The 19794-nt window shown below is 45.9% G+C and overlaps 1 protein-coding gene across 6 annotated transcripts in view; it reads right to left on the reverse strand.

Annotated features, from left to right (window-relative positions):
- The window catches only part of LOC110498090 (estrogen-related receptor gamma), a 283235-nt gene that overhangs the window by 124546 nt on the left and 138895 nt on the right, over window positions 1–19794 (reverse strand). For all 6 annotated transcript variants that reach the window (XM_036955038.2, XM_090209629.1, XM_036955036.2 and 3 more), the window contains exon 2: window positions 9154–9285. In XM_036955038.2, coding sequence (XP_036810933.1) covers window positions 9154–9284 — 131 coding nt within the window. In that variant the 5' untranslated portion in view covers window position 9285. The remainder of the gene's footprint in view (window positions 1–9153; window positions 9286–19794) is intronic.

The following is a 19794-nucleotide window of genomic DNA, read 5'->3' on the forward strand; positions in this document are numbered from 1 at the left end:
AGTCAATATCCAGTCAATACCCAGTCAATACCCAGTCAATACCCAGTCAATACCCAGTCAGTTCCCAGTCAATACCCAGTCAATACCCAGTCAATACCCAGTCAATTCCCAGTCAATACCCAGTCAGTTCCCAGTCAATACCCAGTCAATATCCAGTCAATACCCTGTCAATACCCAGTCAATATCCAATCAATACCCAGTCAATACCCAGTCAATAGCCAGTCAATACCCAATCAATACCCAGTCAATATCCAGTCAATACCCAGTCAATATCCAGTCAATATTCAGTCAATACCCAGTCAATTCCCAGTCAATACCCAGTCAATTCCCAGTCAATACCCAGTCAATATCCACACTTAGGTTGTAGTCAGTCAGGCACAATATCTATTGTACAGCAGGCATTATATAGGGCAGGTTAAATATGCCAGAGGGAATATGCCAAGGGGAATATGCCAGAGGGAATATGCCAAGGGGAATATGCCAGAGGGAATATGCCAAGGGGAATATGCCAGAGGGAATATGCCAAGGGGAATATGCCAGAGGGAATATGCCAGAGGGAATATGCCAAGGGGAATATGCCAGAGGGAATATGCCAAGGGGAATATGCCAAGGGGAATATGCCAAGGGGAATATGCCAGAGGGAATATGCCAAGGGGAATATGCCAAGGGGAATATACCAAGGGGAATATTCCAGAGGGAATATTGCAGAAGGAAAATAACAGAGGGAATATGCCAGAGGGAAAAAAACAGATGGAATATGCCAAGGGGAATATCCCAAAGGGAATATGCGAGAGGGAAAATACCAGAGGGAAAATACCAGAGGAAATATGCCAAGGGGAATATAACAGAGGGAATATGCCAAGGGGAATATGCCAAGGGGGATATGGCAGAGGGAATATGCCAGGCAAGACATGTTGCGAGAAATGTCCTGGTAGCAGAGATTTTTGGCCATGGCTCTGCCTGAAACACAAGGCCCACACACGCGCGCACACACACACGCACGCGCGCACACACACACACACACACACACACACACACACACACACACACACACACACACACACACACACACACACACACACACACACACACACACACACACACACTGCCAAACACTAACACCGTACATTTAATCTGCCAACCACTAACATAAATCATCTACATTTAATCTGCCAAACACAAAACATCTACATTTAATCTGCCAAACACTAAAACCAAACATCTACATTTAATCTGCCAAACACTAACACTATACATCTACATTTAATCTGCCAACCACTAACACCAAACATCTACATTTCATCTGACAAACACAAAACATCTACATTTAATCTGCCAAACACTAACACAAATCATCTACATTTAATCTGACAAACACAAAACATCTACATTTAATCTGCCAAACACTAAAACCAAACATCTACATTTAATCTGCCAAACACTAACACTATACATCTACATTTAATCTGCCAACCACTAACACCAAACATCTACATTTCATCTGACAAACACAAAACATCTACATTTAATCTGCCAAACACTAAAACCAAACATCTACATTTAATCTGCAAAACACTAACACTATACATCTATATTTAATCTGCCAAACACTAAAACCAAACATCTACATTTAATCTGCCAAACACTAACACTATACATCTACATTTAATCTGCCAACCACTAACACCAAACATCTACATTTAATCTGCCAAACACTAACACCAAACATCTATATTTAATCTGCCAAACACTAACACCGTATATCTGCATTTAATCTGCCAAACACTAACACCAAACATCTACATTTAATCTGCCAACCACTAACACTATACATCTGCATTTAATCTGCCAAACACTAACACTATACATCTGCATTTAATCTGCCAAACACTAACACCAAACATCTATATTTAATCTGCCAAACACTAACACCGTATATCTGCATTTAATCTGCCAAACACTAACACTATACATCTGCATTTAATCTGCCAAACACTAACACCAAACATCTACATTTAATCTGCCAAACACTAACACCAAACATCTATATTTAATCTGCCAATCACTAACACCAAACATCTACATTTAATCTGCCAATCACTAACACCAAACATCTACATTTAATCTGCCAAACACTAACACTAAACATCTACATTTAATCTGCCAATCACTAACACTATACATCTACATTTAATCTGCCAAACACTAACACTATACATCTGGAGGACATGCCCCTTCTATTACCCCCATCCCAGTCACACACAAACACATGCTGGAAAGCATGCAGTCACACACATGTGAGTTTAAATCAGTATTAATATCTTTATTTCTACCTCTCTACTCAATCTACCCACATCTTTCATCTCTCCCTCTTTCACCTCTTTCCCTTCATCTCTCTCTCTCTCTCCCTCCCTGATCTGTCTCTTCATATCGTGTGGCAGGTTGAATAATTCAGGCATCCGACTGACCGACCCAGAGTGTCCTGAGCTTGACAGAGCTTTCCTCTCTACCTCTACCTATTTCCCCCCTCTTTACCTCTTTCCCCTTCTCTCTACCGCTATCTACCTATAGAGAGGGGGAAATATATATCCTCTATCCACCTCTCTCTACATCTTTCCCCCTCTCTCTACCTCTATCCCCCTCTCTCCAATTATACCCTCCTCTCTCTACCTCTATCCCCCTCTCTCTACCTCTATCCCCCTTTCTCTACCTCTATCCCCCTCTCTCCAACTAAACCCACCTCTCTCTACCCCATCCCCTCTCTCTACTTCTCTCTACCTCTATCCTGTTCTTTCTACCTCTATCCCACACTCTCTACCTCTATCCCCTCTCTCTACCTCTATCCCCATCTCTCTACCTCTATCCCCCTCTCTCTACCTCTTTCCCCCTCTCTCTACCTCTATCCCATTCTCTCTAACTCCATCCCCCTCTCTCTACCTATATCCCCCTCTCTCTACCTCTATCACACTCTCTCTAACTCTTTCACCCTCTCTCTACCTCTACCCCCTCTCGCTACCTCTATACCCCTCTCTCTATCTCTATCCCCCTCTCTCTACCTCTATCCCCTCTCTCTACCTCTACCTCTATCCCCCTCTCTCTACCTCTATCCCCTTCTCTCTACCTCTATCCCCCTCTCTCTACCTCTATCCCCCTTTCTCTACCTCTATCCCCCTCTCTCCAATTATACCCTCCTCTCTCTACCTCTATCCCCCTCTCTCTACCTCTATCCCCCTTTCTCTACCTCTATCCCCCTCTCTCCAACTAAACCCACCTCTCTCTACCCCATCCCCTCTCTCTACTTTTCTCTACCTCTATCCTGTTCTTTCTACCTCTATCCCACACTCTCTACCTCTATCCCCTCTCTCTACCTCTATCCCCATCTCTCTACCTCTATCCCCCTCTCTCTACCTCTTTCCCCCTCTCTCTACCTCTATCCCATTCTCTCTAACTCCATCCCCCTCTCTCTACCTATATCCCCCTCTCTCTACCTCTATCACACTCTCTCTACCTCTTTCAGCCTCTCTCTACCTCTACCCCCCTCTCGCTACCTCTATACCCCTCTCTCTATCTCTATCCCCCTCTCTCTACCTCTATCCCCTCTCTCTACCTCTACCTCTATCCCCCTCTCTCTACCTCTATCCCCTTCTCTCTACCTCTGTCCCCCTCTCTCTACCTCTATCCCCCTTTCTCTACCTCTATCCCCCTCTCTCCAACTAAACCCACCTCTCTCTACCCCATCCCCTCTCTCTACTTCTCTCTACCTCTATCCTGTTCTTTCTACCTCTATCCCACACTCTCTACCTCTATCCCCTCTCTCTACCTCTATCCCCATCTCTCTACCTCTATCCCCCTCTCTCTACCTCTTTCCCCCTCTCTCAACCTCTATCCCATTCTCTCTAACTCCATCCCCCTCTCTCTACCTCTATCCCCCTCTCTCTACCTCTTTCACCCTCTCTCTACCTCTACCCCCCTCTCGCTACCTCTATACCCCCCTCTCTACCTCTATACCCCTCTCTCTACCTCTATCCCCTCTCTCTATCCTCTCTCTATATTCCCCTCACTCTATATCTTACCCCCTCTCTCTACATCTAGCAACCTCTCTCTACATCTATCCCCATCTCTCTACCTCTATTCACCTCTCTCCAACTATACTCACCTCTCTCTACTTCTGACTACCTCTTTCCTCCTTTCTCTACCTCTATCCCCCTCTCTCTATTCCCCTCTCTCTACCTCTATGCCCCTCTCTCTACCTCTATCCCCCTCTCTCTACCTCTATACCCCTCTCTCTATCTCTATCCCCCTCTCTCTACCTCTATCCCCCTCTCTCTACCTCTATCCCCCTCTCTTCAGGGAACACCCCCCTATCCACATCGATGGAACAGTAGTGGAGAGGGTAGTAAGTTTTAAGTTCCTCGGCGTACACATCACAGACAAACTGAATTGGTCCACCCACACAGACAGCATCATGAAGAAGGTGCAGCAGCGCCTCTTCAACCTCAGGAGGCTGAAGAAATTTGGCTTGTCACCAAAAGCACTCACAAACTTCTACAGATGCACAATCGAGAGCATCCTGTCAGGCTGTATCACCGCCTGGTACGGCAACTGCTCCGCCCACAACCGTAAGGCTCTCCAGAGGGTAGTGAGGTCTGCACAACGCATCACCGGGGGCAAACTACCTGCCCTCCAGGACACCTACACCACCCAATGTCACAGGAAGGCCATAAAGATCATCAAGGACAACAACCACCCGAGCCACTGCCTGTTCACCCCGCTATCATCCAGAAGGCGAGGTCAGTACAGGTGCATCAAAGCTGGGACAGAGAGACTGAAAAACAGCTTCTGTCTCAAGGCCATCAGACTGTTAAACACTGTCAGACACCACTAACATTGAGTGGCTGCTGCCAACACACTGACTCAACTCCAGCCACTTTAATGATGGGAATTGATGGGAAATGATGTAAAATATATCACTAGCCACTTTAAACAATGCTACCTAATATAATGTTTACATACCCTACATTATTCATCTCATATGTATATGTATATACTGTACTCTATATCATCTACTGCATCTTTATGTAATACATGTATCACTAGCCACTTTAACTATGCCACTTTGTTTACATACTCATCTCATATGTATATACTGCACTCTATACCCCTCTCTCTATCTCTATCCCCTCTCTCTACCTCTATCCCCCTCTCTCTACCTCTATCCCTGTCTCTCTAACTCTATCCCTCTCTCTCTACCTCTCTCCCCCCTCTATACCTCTATCCCCTCTCTCTACCTCTATCCCCCCCTCTCTACCTCTATCCCCCTCTCTCTACCTCTATCCCCCTCTCTCTACCTCTATTCCCCTCTCTCTACCTCTATCCCGCTCTCTCTACCTCTACCCCCCTCTCTCTACCTCTTTCCCCCTCTCTCTATCTCTATCCCCCCTCTCTACCTCTATCCCTCTCTCACTGCCTCCATCCCCCTCTCTCTACCTCTATCCCTCTCTCTCTGCCTCTATCCCCCTCTCTCTGCCTCTATCCCCCCTCTCTACCTCTATCCCCCCCTCTCTACCTCTATCCCCCCCTCTCTACCTCTATCCCCCTCTCTCTACCTCTATCCCTGTCTCTCTAACTCTATCCCTCTCTCTACCTCTCTCCCCCCTCTATACCTCTATCCCCTCTCTCTACCTCTATCCCCCCCTCTCTACCTCTATCCCCCTCTCTCTACCTCTATTCCCCTCTCTCTACCTCTATCCCGCTCTCTCTACCTCTACCCCCCTCTCTCTACCTATTTCCCCCTCTCTCTATCTCTATCCCCCCTCTCTACCTCTATCCCTCTCTCACTGCCTCTATCCCCCTCTCTCTACCTCTATCCCTCTCTCTCTGCCTCTATCCCCCTCTCTCTGCCTCTATCCCCCCTCTCTACCTCTATCCCCCCTCTCTACCTCTAGCCCCCCCTCTCTACCTCTATCCCCCTCTCTACCTCTATTCCCCCTCTCTACCTCTATCCCCTCTCTCTACCGCTATCCCCCCTCTCTACCTCTCTCCCCCCTCTCTCTCTCTATCCCCATCTCTCTACCTCTATCCCCCTCTCTCTACCTCTATCCCAATCTCTCTACCTCTATCCCAATCTCTCTACTTCTATCCCACCCTCTCTACCTCTATACCCCCTCTCTACCTCTATCCCCCTCTCTCTACCTCTATCCCCCTTTCGCCATCTCTACCCCCTTCGCTCTCTCTATCCCCCTCTCTCTACCTCTATCCCCCTCTCTCTACCTCTATCCCCCTCTCTCTACCTCTATCCCCCCCTCTCTACCTCTATCCCCCTCTCTCTACCTCTATGCCCCTCTCTCTACCTCTATCCCCCTCGCTCTACCTCTCTCCCCCCCTCTCTACCTCTCTCCCCCCTCTCTACCTCTATCCCCTCTCTCTACCTCTATCTCCCTCTCTCTACCTCTATTCCCCTCTCTCTATCCCCCCTCTCTACCTCTATCCCCCTTCTCTCTCTATATCCCCTTCTCTCTACCTCTATCCCCCTCTCTCTACCTCTATCCCCCTCTCTACCTCTACCCCCCCCTCTCTACCTCTATCCCCCTCTCTACCTTGATCCACTCTCTCTACCTCTATCCCACTCTGTCTACCTCCATCCCCTCTTTCTACCTCTATCCCCCCCTCTCTACCTTGATCCCCCTCTCTCTATCCCCCCTCTCTACCTCTATCCCCCTTCTCTCTCTCTATCCCCCTCTCTCTACCTCTACCCCCCCTCTCTACCTCTATCCCCCCCTCTCTACCTCTATCCCCCTCTCTCTACCTCTATCCCCCCCTCTCTCTAGCCCCCTCTCTCTACCTCTATCCCCCTCTCTCTACCTCTATCCCCCCCTCTCTCTCTATCCCCTCTCTCTACCTCTACCCCCCCTCTCTCTCTATCCCCCTCTCACCAACTCTACCCTATTCTCTCTCTCTATTCCCTCTCTCTCTCTCTAGCCCCTCTCTCTACCTCCTCTTGTCTATCTGTTTCTCTTCTGTATCAGTCTCTGCTCCACCTCTCCATACAAACTCCATATCCCTTTTTCATTGTACCTCTTTCTACGTTCTTTCTCCTCTTTTGTCACTGTTTTACACACACTATTTCTCTGTCTTGACTTCTCTCCTTCTTTCTCAGTCTCCCTCTCTCTTTCTCCATGGTCACTAACATGTTCATTGAAGCAGTCAGACACAGCAGCAAAGGAAACAGACCCAAACAGTAACCCTAACCACATTATAAACACAACCACAATCCAACCATAACATAATCGCAAACACAATTCAACACATTTTAAATACACCCACTGCCAATTATTAAACACTAAAACTATCCCCAAAATTACAAAGTATACCATCACTGCTGAAACAACACAGAAACGCTTTTAATGAACCTTCAGACGTAAGCCAAAGCATTTAAAAACATCACAACGGTGAACAAGCAACAAACATGTTTTCAGATGCTCACTGCCACCAGGGAAACAAAACAACACAATAACAAAGCAGCCACGTGTAATACCCTTGTTAAAACCAAGTATAGAGTTTATTTGTTATAATTAATTGGTATTAGATTTAAAAGGTGATTGAATGCTGCTGAATTGTTATGTTGTTAATGCATTTCTTTTGAAGGAACATTCCTTTAAAGAACAAGTGAAATAGGTTGATTTACTCTCAAGTTTTGACCAATAAGGTAGCTTGTTAAGCTGAGGCCAATGGGAGAGTTGACCTGGTTAACAGGAGGCCTGGGAAAGAGACGTTGAAGAAAGAGGGAGAGACGTTGAAAAAAAGGATGGAGAGAAAAAGAAAGAAAAACTATGAAAGAAGACGATAAAAGTTCAACAAAACCCATATCTACCGAGTTTTGAAGGGAAATATTGATTTGATTTAATGAATGAGTTATTATTATTTTTTAAAGAAAAACTTAGTAGAGATTGAAGCTACCGTTTCATTGTGGAGGTATTTGACAGCCTCGAGGTTAGCCTAGCGTCGTGCGAGAACTGGAGAGAATTACTTGTGGAAGATTAACGAGTTCATGTTACCATGGGATATGTGTTGCTGCTAAGGAGTACTGTCTGCATTGATAGCTGTGCATCTTGTGAGGACACCTGCACGGAACTGCCATACTTTGCTGAGGAAATATATAGGAGTAGTGAGTAACCACAACGGTGGGGTGCTTCGGGACTTTATGTGTGTCGCCATTTTTGGGGCGGAGCTCCAACGCGCGCCAACGGGTGCTTTGGGTTGTGAAAAATCATCGGGGTTTATTCATTATTTATTTTGATGTGGTACATTGAAAATGTGATAATATACATCTTGAACCTTATGTCTGTTGCGTTGGTCATTTGCTGTTTCAGTTTCATTTAATGCATGGGAAAGCATATCCTCATATAATAACAAAAATCTATAATCATTCTATCTGAAATGAATCCCCTAGTTTTTCATCACCCTAGCGAGTTTATAATAGGGATTCTTATTGGAGATGTGCTTCTCAACTGATATCCCATGCTGTTCAGATATTCTAAGTAAGGTAATATCATGAGAGTCACATTTGAGCCTGGTGAGAGGGTTACACATTAAACAGCAGCCAGCCCAGTAACCCTTGTACACAACAACTAGCTAGCTGCCCATTAAAGTGTCAACACAACTTAGTGTCAGCTACTGCACTCCGACTAACCTCATCACAGACCTGGGGATCATTCAGGTGGGGGAAATGTACTGAACATTATAAAAACATTCTACAACGTGTTCCCTTCTGAACGCTGCCCAGACCCTTTATCACTGAAATCTAAACCTACAGAAGGATTATAGTAGTAGTGGGAGCTGTACAGTGGCACACTGGATGAATGGTAAATTATGGAGGAGACAAAGACACACACACACACACACACACACACACACACTAACAAAAACAACACATTTTATCTTCACACACTACGACATTGAGACATGGAAAAGACAACAGTACTTTGAATTGGCTTTTGATGTAGTGTGTGTCTGTGATTTTGTGTGTGTGCTTTTGTGTGTGTGTGTGTGTGTGTGTGTGTGTGTGTGTGTGTGTGTGTGTGTGTGTGTGTGTGTGTGTGTGTGTGTGTGTGTGTGTGTGTGTGTGTGTGTGTGTGAGCATGTTTCCACTCTTACCTTGGGTTATAAAGTGCATGTGTGTCACGCATGTGAGTGGCGTCGAGGTCGTAGGTCTGTTGCATTCTCCACGCGCTGACACATTTGCCGTATTTATCTTCACTATTAACCTGGGCCTTTGATAAGTTCATTCTACAACACAGAGAATCACAGGGAACAGGGGGTCAGATAGGAGCAGCAGTCTGGGGAGGAGAACACAGAGACAGTAGGACTGACACCTCAAACAGACAGGGAACAGGGGGTCAGATAGGAGCAGCAGTCTGGGGAGGAGAACACAGAGACAGTAGGACTGACACCTCAAACAGACAGGGAACAGGGGGTCAGATAGGAGCAGCAGTCTGGGGAGGAGAACACAGAGACAGTAGGACTGACACCTCAAACAGACAGGGAACAGGGGGTCAGATAGGAGCAGCAGTCTGGGGAGGAGAACACAGAGACAGTAGGACTGACACCTCAAACAGACAGGGAACAGGGGGTCAGATAGAAGCAGCAGTCTGGGGAGGAGAACACATAGAGTTATCCTGTACCACAGCACATGTAAAAACACTTGCTTCAAAGTGGATGTAAGTTCAGCATGAGGGGCATATTTCAGCAATGTATTTCACTACATGAGTTATTGATAGATGATTGCTACTTTTCCACATTAACGATATACGGTATATGTAGCACAGCCATTTAGGAAACTATATTTTGAATGCTGTACATACTAAATGATGGTCAGACAGGACACCTGAGTACAATGGAACAGGTTTACTGACGCTACCTTAGACAGACTAGAGACTCAGAATATTACAGACAGACAGACAGACAGGACACCTGAGTACAATGGAACAGGTTTACTGACGCTACCTTAGACAGACTAGAGACTCAGAATATTACAGACAGACAGACAGACAGGACACCTGAGTACATTGGAACAGGTTTACTGACGCTACCTTAGACAGACTAGAGACTCAGAATATTACAGACAGACAGACAGACAGAGAGAGAGAGGGAGAGAGCCAGACAGACAGACAGACAGACAGACAGGACACCTGAGTACAATGGAACAGGTTTACTGACGCTACCTTAGACAGACTAGAGACTCAGAATATTACAGACAGACAGACAGACAGGACACCTGAGTACAATGGAACAGGTTTACTGACGCTACCTTAGACAGACTAGAGACTCAGAATATTACAGACAGACAGACAGACAGAGAGAGAGAGGGAGAGAGCCAGACAGACAGACGGACAGACAGACAGACAGACAGACAGACAGACAGACAGACAGACAGACAGACAGAGGGAGAAAGACAGACAGACAGACAGACAGACAGACAGACAGACAGACAGACAGACAGAAAGACAGACAGGACTTGTATATACAGTATGCACATCATGGGGCCTATACAGTATAAGACGACAACAGATGCTGCTTACGAACACTTTTTATGGCCTTGAGCTATGGTAATGTTTACCGACATCTGTGACAGGCCGCATGCACAGCAGAGGTCGTTCATGGTAAATGTTTAACGGCTGCATTTACCGGACAGTGTTACTTAGGAAAGGGGTGTGTGTACGACATGAATAGAAGCCTTCCTGGACAGTTATAATATGCAATTATTGGTCTTGGGATAAAAAACAAGGAAAGGGGATGGACTGTTAGCTGTCAATCAAGTCCCACCTCTGCATCAGGGGAGGAGCTGTCTACAGGGTGATAAGGTAACCCCCGGCAATGAAATCAGAATCATCGTCTGAAAATGTTAAAAAAAAAAGTTTTTTAAAAGTTCAGAAAAGTACGGACAGTCCAGACAGTTTGACGTCACTAAGAGGAAACTGTGTGTGTGTGTGTGTGTGTGTGTGTGTGTGTGTGTGTAATGAAATTGCCAGGTGCCCTACATTAAAAGAGAAAACCAGGGAAAGACCCCTAGACTAATAATACATTTTTAAAAATCAGAACGTGAAAAAATAGAGGGTCAAATTTAGACATTCCACTACAAAGGAAATGTCTTAAAACTCACTCTTAAAATAGATAGAACTAAAATCACTGTAATTGAAAATGATGAAAATAATGAATAAACCCCAAAAACACTAATCTAAATGTGGGCAGCAAATCTGTGAAAACACTATCTAAATGTGGGCAGCAAATCTGTGAAAACACTATCTAAATGTGGGCAGAAAATCTGTGAAAACACTATCTAAATGTGGGCAGAAAATCTGTGAAAACACTAATCTAAATGTGGGCAGCAAATCTGTGAAAACACTCATCTAAATGTGGGCAGCAAATCTGTGAAAACACTCATCTAAATGTGGTCAGCAAATCTGTGAAAACACTCATCTAAATGTGGGCAGCAAATCTGTGAAAACACTATCTAAATGTGGTCAGCAAATCTGTGAAAACACTATCTAAATGTGGGCAGCAAATCTGTGAAAAAACTCATCTAAATGTGGGCAGCAAATCTGTGAAAACACTCATCTAAATGTGGGCAGCAAATCTGTGAAAACACTATCTAAATGTGGGCAGCAAATCTGTGAAAACACTCATCTAAATGTGGTCAGCAAATCTGTGAAAACACTCATCTAAATGTGGGCAGCAAATCTGTGAAAACACTATCTAAATGTGGGCAGCAAATCTGTGAAAACACTATCTAAATGTGGTCAGCAAATCTGTGAAAACACTATCTAAATGTGGGCAGCAAATCTGTGAAAAAACTAATCTAAATGTGGGCAGCAAATCTGTGAAAACACTATCTAAATGTGGGCAGCAAATCTGTGAAAACACTATCTAAATGTGGGCAGCAAATCTGTGAAAACACTCATCTAAATGTGGGTAGCAAATCTGTGAAAACACTCATCTAAATGTGGGCAGCAAATCTGTGAAAACACTCATCTAAATGTGGGTAGCAAATCTGTGAAAACACTCATCTAAATGTGGGCAGCAAATCTGTGAAAACACTCATCTAAATGTGGTCAGCAAATCTGTGAAAACACTATCTAAATGTGGGCAGCAAATCTGTGAAAACACTCATCTAAATGTGGGCAGCAAATCTGTGAAAACACTCATCTAAATGTGGGCAGCAAATCTGTGAAAACACTCATCTAAATGTGGTCAGCAAATCTGTGAAAACACTATCTAAATGTGGGCAGCAAATCTGTGAAAACACTATCTAAATGTGGGCAGCAAATCTGTGAAAACACTCATCTAAATGTGGGCAGCAAATCTGTGAAAACACTCATCTAAATGTGGGTAGCAAATCTGTGAAAACACTCATCTAAATGTGGGCAGCAAATCTGTGAAAACACTCATCTAAATGTGGGCAGCAAATCTGTGAAAACACTCATCTAAATGTGGTCAGCAAATCTGTGAAAACACTCATCTAAATGTGGGCAGCAAATCTGTGAAAACACTATCTAAATGTGGGCAGCAAATCTGTGAAAACACTATCTAAATGTGGTCAGCAAATCTGTGAAAACACTATCTAAATGTGGGCAGCAAATCTGTGAAAAAACTAATCTAAATGTGGGCAGCAAATCTGTGAAAACACTATCTAAATGTGGGCAGCAAATCTGTGAAAACACTATCTAAATGTGGGCAGCAAATCTGTGAAAACACTCATCTAAATGTGGGTAGCAAATCTGTGAAAACACTCATCTAAATGTGGGCAGCAAATCTGTGAAAACACTCATCTAAATGTGGGTAGCAAATCTGTGAAAACACTCATCTAAATGTGGGCAGCAAATCTGTGAAAACACTCATCTAAATGTGGTCAGCAAATCTGTGAAAACACTATCTAAATGTGGGCAGCAAATCTGTGAAAACACTCATCTAAATGTGGGCAGCAAATCTGTGAAAACACTCATCTAAATGTGGGCAGCAAATCTGTGAAAACACTCATCTAAATGTGGTCAGCAAATCTGTGAAAACACTATCTAAATGTGGGCAGCAAATCTGTGAAAACACTATCTAAATGTGGGCAGCAAATCTGTGAAAACACTCATCTAAATGTGGGCAGCAAATCTGTGAAAACACTCATCTAAATGTGGGTAGCAAATCTGTGAAAACACTCATCTAAATGTGGGCAGCAAATCTGTGAAAACACTCATCTAAATGTGGTCAGCAAATCTGTGAAAGTGTATAAAAGGCTAATGGTAATACCTTCACTCTCCTTTTTTCTTTCATTCTGTCTATTCAGCCTAATAAAAATATTGTATATATTATAATACACATATGTTATAATAATTGTTAATTTGGGTTTGAGACAAAATCGTTTTAGAGAAAGAATGTGATAATCTGGTAGTCCTTTCATTTTTGTGTAATACGTTGTGTCTGTTGTTATTTCCATGTGTGTATCAGTAAATACGTCAGAACATGGACCTCACATACTGATAAAGACATGTTTACCACACAAACACAGACACACTGGAACACTGTGTGTGTGTGTGTGTGTGTATGTGTGTGTGTAAATCCATGCCTGCATGCATATATGTACGCCTGTGTCCATGTGTACAAGCCTATACGTGTGTGCATGTACAGAGAGAGAACACTCAGTCCTGATGGTTGTGTGTGTGTGTGTGTGTGTGTGTGTGTGTATGGGGCCAGGCCGGCAGGCTATGGCAAAGTAGAAAAAGGCCTGTGTGTGTAATGTGTTGGCTTTAGTTCCAGTTGAGTGAACAGGATGAATGGATACGGTTCTGCAGACAGGGCCGGCTCCAACACACAGCCACGGACAAGCCCCGGCTCAGCCCAGCTCAGCGTTCTATCTACTGTAGGGGCTCAACTCAATACAGCGCCTGCCGCATGCTACGTATTTACTTACATTAGCAAAAATGCTAAAATACCAACGGCGAGCAGCGGGATTAGCACACCATTGCTTTATTACATTACTCTTTGTGGTGTGATAATCGGATTGAGTTTTAAACCTTACCTTCATAAAATAGAAAAGGTTATTTGGGGAGAAAGACCATTACTTTGGAGAGGGTTTAGTCTACAATATATACAGCACAGCAGCAGTGTTAGGAGACACACTGCTTATCTTGTACTTTTAGGAGGAGAATTAGGAGAATTGTAGGAGGACATTTTAGGAATTTAGGAGACTTGCCTACTTAAACTTTTTTTTTAATCACAAAATAAACACTGCATTATTTTATACTAAATATATTTTTATTTCAAGAAAAAATTCACGTAAACAAAATATATATTAATAATAAATGTTACTGAAAACAAATTAACTTAAATACTTATGGTCTCAAATCAAAGCCTAAAAATCAAATATTACTTTCAGTTAGCAGTATGCAAAGCAAAATACAGACTAAGTCAACAAAAAAAATTGCAACATACACAAATGTACACACAACACATTCACACGTCACGATGTGCACAAGTTAACATTAAACTACTAATTAGTACAAATATCTTTCCCACGTAACAACAACTTAATACACTACCACTACCATACCACCAGAGAGACAGACACACCTGACCCCTATACATACACCACTACCATACCACCAGAGAGACAGACACACCTGACCCCTATACATACATCACTACCATACCACCAGAGAGACAGACACACCTGACCCCTATACATACACCACTACCATACCACCAGAGAGACAGACACACCTGACCCCTATACATACACCACTACCATACCACCAGAGAGACAGACACACCTGACCCCTATACATACATCACTACCATACCACCAGAGAGACAGACACACCTGACCCCTATACATACAACACTACCATACCACCAGAGAGACAGACACACCTGAACCCTATACATACAACACTACCATACCACCAGAGAGACAGACACACCTGACCCCTATACATACAACACTACCATACCACCAGAGAGACAGACACACCTGACCCCTATACATACAACACTACCATACCACCAGAGAGACAGACACACCTGACCCCTATACATACAACACTACCATACCACCAGAGAGACAGACACACCTGAACCCTATACATACAACACTACCATACCACCAGAGAGACAGACACACCTGACCCCTATACATACAACACTACCATACCACCAGAGAGACAGACAGAGCAAGAGAGAGAGAGAGCAAGAGAGAGAGAGAGTGAGAGAGAGAGTGAGAGAGAGAGAAAACACGACTGCCATCTCAGTACTCTCAGAGTCCAGAGAGAGGAGAGGAGAGGAGGAGCGGAAGACAACAAAAGTATGTGATAAAATGGAGGTCTGGAAGTAGGGGAGGTGTGGACCCTCAGGAGGAGTATGTCAGGGACTAACCAAGTCTAGACCCAGGCTGTATAATCCAACATTAACAAGATATATCGGTTTACAGTGATACAGAACAAGCATCATGCAGTACTTGGAGAATTGGAGAAGAGAGTCAGAATTTTTATACATTAACGTATAATGTATTGTAATATTTCCTACTTTTAAAAATAAAACCCAAACTTGTCAGAATAAATCTCTGCTTCAAAACTATAATTTCACAATGAGAAATAATGGACTGATGTTGTATCTAAAGGAATGTACAGTATTTAAAAGGAAAAGGGATTGGATAGGAGAAGAGGAGAGTATGATAGAACAGTAGCGAAGGAGAGAAAGGAACTGATGGGGACAGAGAGAAGAGAAGCGAGAGAGGAACTGATGGGGACAGAGAGAAGAGAAGAGAGAGAGGAACTGAGAGAGGAACTGAGAGAGGAACTGAGGGGGACAGAGAGAAGAGAAGAGAGAGTGGAACTGATGGGGACAGAGAGAAGAGAAGAGAGAGGGGAACTGAGAGGGACAGAGAGAAGAGAAGAGAAAAAGGAACTGATGGGGACAGAGAGAAGAGAAGAGAGAGGGGAACTGAGGGGGACAGAGAGAAGAGAAGAGAGAGGGGAACTGAGGGGGACAGAGAGAAGAGAAGAGAGAGGGGAACTGAGAGGGACAGAGAGAAGAGAAGAGAAAAAGGAACTGATGGGGACAGAGAGAAGAGAAGAGAGAGGGGAACTGAGGGGGACAGAGAGAAGAGAAGAGAGAGGGGAACTGAGGGGGACAGAGAGAAGAGAAGATAGAGGGGAACTGAAGGGGACAGAGAGAAGAGAAGAGAGAGTGGAACTGAGGGGGACAGAGAGAAGAGAAGATAGAGAGGAACTGAGGGGGACAGAGAGAAGAGAAGTGAGAGTGGAACTGATGGGGACAGAGAGAAGAGAAGAGAGAGAGGAACTGATGGGGACAGAGAGAAGAGAAGAGAGAAAGGAACTGAGGGGGACAGAGAGAAGAGAAGAGAGAGGGGAACTGATGGGGACAGAGAGAAGAGAAGAGAGAGGGAAACTGAGGGGGACAGAGAGAAGAGAAGAGAGAAAGGAACTGAGGGGGACAGAGAGAAGAGAAGAGAGAGGGGAACTGAGGGGGACAGAGATAAGAGAAGAGAGAGAGGAACTGATGGGGACAGAGAGAAGAGAAGAGAGAAAGGAACTGAGGGGGACAGAGAGAAGAGAAGAGAGAAAGGAACTGAAAAGACAGAGAGAAGAGAAGAGAGAGGGGAACTGAGCAAGGGAGTGAGAGAAGAGAAGAGAGAGGGGAACTGAGGGGGACAGAGAGAAGAGAAGAGAGAGGGGAACTGAGAGAAGAGAGAGGGGAACAGAGAGGAACTGAGAGAGGAACTGAGAGAAGAGGAGAGAGGGGAACGGAGGTAGACAGAGAGAATAGAAGAGAGAGGGGAACTGAGGGGGACAGAGAGAAGAGAAGAGAGAGAGGAACTGGGAGGGGAACTGAGGGGGCATCTGTGAAAGAACATTAACCTATAGGGTTCTACATAAACCTATTTCACACTCGTCAGAAGCTGTAAGAATTTGATTTGTAAGGAGCGCGCACACACACACACACACACACACACACACACACACACACACACACACACACACACACACACACACACACACACACACACACACACACACACACACACACACACACACACACCACATACACACACACACACACACACGGATTAGCACACAGGACATTGAGCAAAATTACGCCAAGTACCTGTGTGTGTGTCCATGCCTTGCTGATGCTTAGTTACTCACTCAAGTGTTGCTGGTCCATCTGTGAATGGAAGGCCCGTGACTGTGCGTGTGTGAGGGTATGTGTGTGTGTGATGGTGAAGCTGTGATTGATGAGACAGGTGCCATTCTTCCTAATGCAGAAGCAGGAGCCCTGAGGAGCACAAATGCCACCACTGGCCTCCCCTGTCCCTCCTCCCCTCTGCCCCGAAACACCCAGAGGAGAGTAGTGACTCACCCAGGGGAGAGTAGTGACTCACCCAGAGGAGAGTAGTGACTCACCCAGGGGAGAGTAGTGACTCACCCAGAGGAGAGTAGTGACTCACCCAGGGGAGAGTAGTGACTCACCCAGAGGAGAGTAGTGACTCTCCCAGAGGAAAGCAGTGACTCACCCAGAGGAGAGTAGTGACTCACCCAGAGGAGAGTAGTGACTCACCCAGAGGAGAGTAGTGACTCACCCAGAGGAAAGTAGTGACTCACCCAGAGGAAAGTAGTGACTCACCCAGAGGAAAGCAGTAACTCACCCAGAGGAAAGTAGTGACTCACCCAGAGGAAAGTAGTGACTCACCCAGAGGAAAGTAGTGACTCACCCAGAGGAAAGTAGTGACTCACCCAGAGGAAAGCAGTGACTCACCCAGAGAAAAGTAGTGACTCACCCAGAGGAAAGTAGTGACTCACCCAGAGGAAAGTAGTGACTCACTGTTTACTTAATGCTGTGTCTGTTCTGTTCTGTGTTTTTACGGGTGTGTGATGGGTATAGTCAGGAGCAGGTGGGTAGTTTAGAATGGCCGTGGGGTGTTAGCATTAGTGTGTGTGTGTGTGTTGGGGGAAGGTGGGGTTCGATGTGTGTGTGTTAGCTTTAGCGACAGGAGCTGTTAGCGGGTTGAGTGGCAGATGGACTGTCGGCTTTAATACTGAACGTGTGGGTTGGTGACAGTACCGACTGCAGGAAGAAGAGAGGAGATGGGGGCAGAGGAGGAGATGGGGGCAGAGGAGGAGATGGGGGAGAGGAGGGGGTGAGGGGGAGATGGGGGACAGGAGGAGATGGGGAGAGGACGGGGTGAGGGGGAGATGGGGGAGAGGAGGTAGAAAGGAGGTGATGGAGGAGAGGAGGAGATGGGGGAGAGGAGGAGATGGGGGAGAGGAGGGGGAGAGGAGGTGGAGAGGAGGAGATGGGGGAGAGGAGGGGGAGAGGAGGAGATGGGGGAGAGGAGGGGGAGAGGAGGAGATGGGGGAGAGGAGGGGGAGAGGATGAGATGGGGGAGAGGAGGAGATGGGGTGAGGAGGAGGAGATGGGGGAAAGGAGGGGGAGAGGAGGAGAGGAAGGGGTGAGGAGGAGATGGGGGAGAGGATGAGATGGGGGAGAGGAGGAGATGGGGTGAGGAGGAGGAGATGGGGGAAAGGAGGGGAGAGGAGGAGATGGGGGAGAGGAGGAGATGGGGGGAGATAAGAGGGTGAGGAGGAGATGGGGAGAGGAGGAGATGGGGGAGAGGAGGAGATGGGGGAAAGGAGGGGGAGAGGAGGAGAGGAGGTGTAGCCAGGTCGTTCAAGATTGACATTGAAATTAGACGTCATGTAGGCTTGGGTTTTGGTAGGGCGTTGTGAACGTAATCCAATGACTCTGGATCAGAACATTGCGTGTTTGGTCCTAGTTGTAGACACTGTCTTTTTATTTTAACCCTGTCCCAAACCCTGTCCCAAACCCTAACCATTCGGAATGAGTGCCTAAACTTAAAGCTTAACGTTAAAATTTGACATTTGGAGAAAAGGAACAATACAGAGCAGTAGGAGAAAGAAAAACACTTTGAAAGTTGACGTTTGTAGAATATGGATCAAAGTCTAATTTAGGACTGTGAGAGCTTGTTGAGGAGGCAATAGGGAGCAGGAGGGGGAGAGGAAGAGATGGGGAGAGGAAGGGGAAAGGAGGAGACGGGGTAGTGGAGGAGATGGGGAGAGGAAGGGGAAAGGAGGAGACGGGGTAGTGGAGGAGATGGGGAGAGGAAGGGGAAAGGAGGAGACGGGGTACTGGAGGAGATGGGGAGAGGAAGGGGAAAGGAGGAGATGGGGAGAGGAAGGGGAAAGGAGGAGACCGGGTACTGGAGGAGATGGGGAGAGGAAGGGGAAAGGAGGAGACAGGGTACTGGAGGAGATGGGGAGAGGAAGGGGAAAGGAGGAGATGGGGAGAGGAAGGGGAAAGGAGGAGACGGGGTACTGGAGGAGATGGGGAGAGGAAGGGGAAAGGAGGAGACAGGGTACTGGAGGAGATGGGGAGAGGAAGGGGAAAGGAGGAGACGGGGTAGTGGAGGAGATGGGGAGAGGAAGGGGAAAGGAGGAGACGGGGTACTGGAGGAGATGGGGAGAGGAAGGGGAAAGGAGGAGATGGGGAGAGGAAGGGGAAAGGAGGAGATGGGGTAGTGGAGGAGATGGGGAGAGGAAGGGGAAAGGAGGAGATGGGGAGAGGAAGGTGAAAGGAGGAGATGGGGTAGTGGAGGAGATGGGGAGAGGAAGGGGAAAGGAGGAGACGGGGTACTCGAGGAGATGGGGAGAGGAAGGGGAAAGGAGGAGATGGGGAGAGGAAGGGGAAAGGAGGAGATGGGGTAGTGGAGGAGAT

Source organism: Oncorhynchus mykiss, chromosome 19 (assembly GCF_057628025.1).
Source record: "Oncorhynchus mykiss isolate SJ-2025 chromosome 19, ASM5762802v1, whole genome shotgun sequence".
Lineage (NCBI taxonomy): Eukaryota > Metazoa > Chordata > Actinopteri > Salmoniformes > Salmonidae > Oncorhynchus > Oncorhynchus mykiss.